The sequence below is a fragment of the Sprattus sprattus genome, assembly GCF_963457725.1.
Source record: "Sprattus sprattus genome assembly, chromosome: 1".
Taxonomy (NCBI): domain Eukaryota; kingdom Metazoa; phylum Chordata; class Actinopteri; order Clupeiformes; family Clupeidae; genus Sprattus; species Sprattus sprattus.
In genome coordinates this window covers 17642500-17648499 of record NC_137920.1, presented here as the reverse complement: position 1 = coordinate 17648499, position 6000 = coordinate 17642500, and the positions used below count along the sequence as shown (strand labels likewise).

General features: G+C 45.4%; 1 protein-coding gene across 1 annotated transcript in view; it reads right to left on the bottom strand.

Annotated features, from left to right (window-relative positions):
• Window positions 1–2958, bottom strand: part of slc25a10b (solute carrier family 25 member 10b) — a 17261-nt gene extending 14303 nt beyond the window's left edge. The window contains exon 1 of the mRNA XM_080833587.1: window positions 2574–2958. Coding sequence (XP_080689713.1) covers window positions 2574–2663 — 90 coding nt within the window. The 5' untranslated portion in view covers window positions 2664–2958. The remainder of the gene's footprint in view (window positions 1–2573) is intronic.
• Window positions 2959–6000: the final 3042 nt, after the last annotated feature.

Here is a 6000-nt window from a genome sequence, read left to right as displayed (position 1 = left end):
TTTAGGATAACAGCCTTCTTCCCGTGGCGGGAATTTGTTTATGCCCGTGACAACATGATTACAGGTGGCAAAATGGCATCACGGAGAAAGTTAAAGAGAAACTGTCATCTGGAGAGTGTAAAATCATACTAAACCAGGGGAAATCTACTGTATGGAGATATTTCTGCTTAGTAGACGATGCAGATTCTAATTAGGCTGTTGGATATGTCCAATGTAAGAAGTGTGAAGTTTTAATGAAATATGATTGATGCAACTCTCGTTCTCCTCAACAACACGGATTAAACTTCGATGGTTGGATGTAAAACGTCGGCGTGCTAAAAGATCTTCAATGGTAAGACTTGTCTGTTGTGCCTCCGTTAGTGTAGCATAAAACATGAGTTTTATTAAAGCATAGCGTGTGTAATGTGTAGCTATTTCATTCCGTATGTTAACCTTGCCTGCTGTCTGTCTCTGATAGTAGTTTGCAGGGGAGTAAAATGTTCCACGGCCGAAGTAGATTAGCTACATGTTTTTAACTTCGGGGTTAATTCCCTTTCCTTTACGTCTGCTGCTGGTAAGTAAATACAGACAGCAGGAAAGGTTAACAAACGGGATGAAATAGCTACACATTACACACGCTATTAATATGCTTTAGTAAAGCTCACGTTACTCACATACTGTTTAACACTGTTACAGCACATAAATGTTTGTCGCTACATCCAAACTATGCATCCCCTTTGTCCTTGTACGTGCTCCTCTTAAAGGAGCCGCAACATTTTACTAAACGTTCTTGCAATGTGAATAATTTAATTTAAATATGCTTATTGGCCTTATTGTGTACGGTTGTGCGTTTAACAGCGCTTGTTTGTAACAGAGAGAGCATTTAACTGTGGATGCCCCAGTTTATTAAAGCCAGGATATTCATAAAAGACGTACGTCAATGTGCATTAGTAGGCTACTATGTTGAGAGTTGAGAAATTAATTCCGTCGGGCTCGGTTCGGATTCGAAAAAAAAAATGTTAATGGCTGTCGGTCTCGGTCCGGGCTCGGTTACTATTCTGTCGGACCGGGCCGGGCTCGGACAGAAAAATGTGTCCAGATCCATGCTCTATCTCACATACACACACACACACACACACACACACACACACACACACACACACACACACACACACACACACACACACACACACACACACACACACACACACACACACACACACACACACACAGGCCTCCACTCTCTCTCCCCTTTCTCCGCCCTTCCAGTACAGTTCTCTGACCTGGACTGGACTGAGCCCCTCTGGGACTGATCCGGAATCAGCAGCCCTGCGGCTTGCAAAGAGTCACCAACACATCCGCAGCCCCTGAGCCAGCTGTGTGTGTGTGTGTGTGTGTGTGTGTGTGTGTGTGTGTGTGTGTGTGTTTGAACTGCGGCTCACTACAAGTCACAAACACATCCGCAGGATATTATACATTTCCCAGGCCAGTTCACGTAACCTTATGAAGCAGCATGACTGCGAAGGTCATTCAATGGCACAAGTACACATGAAGTACACATGCATTAAGGTGTGAGTTATGCCCAGAATGCAGGCTATGCGTGAAACTGTTTACTTGACCAAACAAACTTTTTAGACCACATTCCAAGGCTACAATTACAGCCAGATTAGAAAAACGGACTGGAAGTGAACAAAGCCATCACTTCTGGACACTTTAAGCTCTGTCACAGGAGCCAAAAGCTGACAGTCAAACTCCATGCACATCCATTTAATATCGCAATCGCCGTACAGCTCTTTACTTTGACATTCTTTAGCTGCAGGTCAGTAACAGATTAGGTTATGCTACATCAAACGGTGGTGATTGATTACTGCATAGGCCTAGATCTATAACCAAGCAATTTCAGTAACATCAGCAAAAGTCTATGTGTGCTTAAGGAACTATCAGTAGAACAGGTGCTACGATTCCTCTTATTCAAGCAGAGCTTTCCCATATCGCGATAACAGTATACTCTTACGAGCACATTCAACGCCTAAAGTGATTAATATACCCCACCAAGGGCATACAACTGACCGCTTGCCCTGTATGACAATTCACACGACACTCTGCCTAAACGCCCAGGTTTACCGCTAATGTGTGGTTTCTGTAATCTGAGCAGGGTTGTTTCCCTCCGACCGTCCCCCGGAGGGTGACTCGGGGTCAGTGAAGCGAAAATCTGGCAAATGAGGCGGAACACCCGCTGCTGCTGGCGCCGCTAGCGCGACTATACTACATCATCATCCTGCAAACCGGTCAAACTCTGTCGCGTCATGTGAGTCACTTGCGCCCGGATAGTTGAAAAAAACAAAACAACGTGTGACTTCGGCAGGAAAGTATTCCAACTTGTTTACAAACTTCCACTTAGTTCTATTGTATATAGGTTTAAGCTGGTGCATGTTTTAACATTCTACCTCTGCTTATTCAATATGCTAAGCAGATGTTGAAAAGCAGGGTTGTCAGTGATCAGCTGCGCTACATGCCGTGGCCTGCGACTTCCGCGATGGTCCGACCTGCAACAATCCGGTCCTATGGATAGCCAGTGTCAGCAGCCTACTCACCTTCACCAGATCCAGCGGGTGAGTGCAGCAGGCAGCTCCACACGAGGCGATACCCCCGAAATACCAGCGAGACATCCGTTTTTCCGTCATGATTCAAGCTTCAATGTTCCAACGCAGCAGTTGGTTAGTCGCTTCCTCTCCGCCTCGGGTAAGACACAGGATCTCCTCTCTCATACACGTACTGTCTCACACACACAGGCTACACGCAGAGAGACAGAAGCACTGCGTCTCACTGCAAAGGACGAGTCGTACACTGCTAAAAGGATAACCTCGTTAATCTTCAGCCGGGGAGATGATTGGCGACACCACGCAAGGTCCTTTGGTTCCGGTGCGCACGGGACATCTCGTTGGCTGGAGGTTGTGTGCTTATGTGCGTGTGTGTGTGTGTGTGTGTGTGTGTGTGTGAGAGAAAGAGAGAGAGAGAGAGAGAGAGACAGAGAGAGAGAGAGTGCGTATTCTCCTCCTCTCTAATCGGACCGCATGATATGCGAAGTCAGAGGGTGCACGGGCAGCCAATTGCCTATGCGAGTTCAGGAACGTCCCCTCGTGAACGTGATCCACCCCCAAATCAAAGGCCAAGGCGACTTCACCAGACACAGCAATTTAACAAGCAATACTTCAACAACAAAAAACGGTCTGCTTCCTCCGCGAGTTTTCCGCGACGTTTTCGCGCATACCCTGGTTTCATCACTGCGAGAGTGCTGCAGGTTCTTAAAGGGACAGGAGCCTCGCATGAGCCAGGCTCAGTTGTTTAAATAGTACACTGTATCTTTAAGAACCACGGTTTCCTACATTCTTCAAGTCAAACTTTTTTTCTCACTACACACAAGCGGAATCACGCTGTTACATTGTATTTCACACAAAGATATTGCGCAATAGCGTAGTCATTACTCCACTATCGGACAAGATACTGGATAGCTTACTTTGAAATGAACACATTCTACCCTACTCCTGTAGGCTACTGCAGAGAAATCGCTTAAGACACAAGAGTTCGCAAAGGTTAGGATAACTAAACTAAAGGTGGACTCGGTCATGTATATCTGCAAATATACCCACTCTGATGGATATGAATGCAGTTTGCCTGGGAAGTGTTTTTTTTTTTTTTTTTTAAGAATGCGTTCAAGTCACTCAATGAAGAGTACCGGTTTAAAATAGATTTAAGGATGTTGTACATGGGCAAACATATGCGGTAAACTGTACTCTCAGGGGTTGGCACTGGTTGCCACTTTACTCCCAGAGGTTGGCACTGGTTGGAAGTTACACCTTGTTTTCAAGTTAAAATGTGCTGGCTTCGCAGCATCTACAGGCCGATCAGGAACTAAATCACTTATTTTGACCAGAAGAGCCAGTTATTGCTTCGGCGACTCACTCATTCTTTGCACCTGGTAGTTCATGTTTTAGTCGACACACTGAAAATAGGCCTATTGGCTTATAAGGAATTTACCACCCAATACCACCCAACATTTTATGAAAAGTGTACAAATGTGTCCATGTGGAGTACTTACTTCCCTGAACTACTAATGGTGGGGGGGCAGGCAAGTGGACCAGGCAAGGGGAAGGGCATTGGAGGGTCGTCAGATTTTGGTACCCAGCCCCACCAAGACCATTGCCTGTTATTAGCGCAAGGCTAAGTCAGATTCATTTCTGAAAACCTCTACCCATCTGCAGTTTTTGTATCTATACGGGGTGTTTGCAGGTCTGCATAACAGAGTTCTCCGACAAAAACATCAGGTTTGGCAGACTTTTATTTAGACTGGGTATTTCCAGACGCACCTGTTTTCACGCAGTGACACCTGGTGACCATTGGAGCGCTGTCGAGCATAGAGGCCGCTGGATATGAATGCAGCCCATGCTGGGTGTGTGAGATGTGCTCTTTTAAAAGAAGGCTGTGAAATTGCTCCATGGAAAGGGGATCAGTGTGATGCATACTTGCAGATAGAAAAGATATGGAGAGTCAGAGAGAGATCAGGAGTGAACAATCTGTGTGTGATGTGATCTCACCAAGTGGCGGCATGCTGAAACTAAACATTGTTTTTAAAGAGAAACAGAACAAAAAAAGTTGAGGCTACTATCTCCAACACAAAGCTTTATGTGCGCACACACACACACACACACACACACACACATACACACACACACACACACACGCACACACACAAGAGAGAGAGAGACTGTTCTGTGGTTGTGCTGTAACCTATTCAACCCTCTATTTGACGCACGCACACAAACAGAGAGGGAGAGGGGGGGAGAGATGAGTGGTGTACCCCTGCACACAGATACATACATGCACACTCACATACACACAGAAACACACAAAACACACATACACACACACACACACATACATACCTGCACACACACATACACACAGAAACACACATACATACATGCACACACACATACACACAGAAACACACAAAACACAAATACACACACACACACACACGCATATAGAGATACTCAGAGAGATTCACTCACACACACACACACGTACATGTGCGGCACACACATACAGAGAGAAAGAGATAGACAGAGAGATAGAGAGAGGGATAAAGAGAGAGAAATAGAGAGCCAAAGAGAAAGAGAGGTGAACATTGAGTAGCCCTCGCTAGTTAAGCCTAGGTCATTCCCCCTTTACTGTCTTCTGTCACTCCCCCTTGACATTGGATACCCACTGATGAGTCCCGTCATAACATCAAGATCATTAAGGTTGTATCAAACATGATGACCAACTTTAGTCAAGTCAAGTCAAGTCAAGTGTACTTTATTGTAAAAAATCTATGTAACAGGGTTTGAAAGAAGTTTGAAATTGCGTTTGACCAGTCTCCAATGTGCAGTTTAAAACATTTAAATAAGACATTGACAAAATCTCTCTCTCACACACACACACACACACACACACACACACAAACATTTAAATAAGACATTGACAATAATCTCTCTCTCACACACACTCTCACTCTCACACACACACACACACACACACACACACACACACACACACACATAGCAGCAGAAGTACAATCAGTGGTCACAAGGTGCAACAGTAAAGTAAAGTGCCAGTGGCATGGTGAAGTGACTATGGAATGTTCATGTGGTTTTCTTCAGTGTGTTGATGAGTCTGATGGCTTGTGGAAAAAACCTGTTACTCAGTCTGCTTGTGCGGGCCCGCAGGTTGCGGTACCGCTTCCCTGATGGTAGAAGGGAGAACAGACTGTGTGCTGGATGAGTTGTGTCTTTGATGATGTTCATTGCCCGCTTGGAACAGTGTGAAGTGTACAGTTCCTGAATGGCTGGTAGGGATGACCTGATGATCTTTTCTGCTGTCCTCACCACCCTCTGCAGTGCCTTCTTGTCTGCAGCTAGACAGCTGCCGTGCCAGACAGAGACGTTGCTGGTCAGGATGCTCTCAATAGCACCTCTGAAG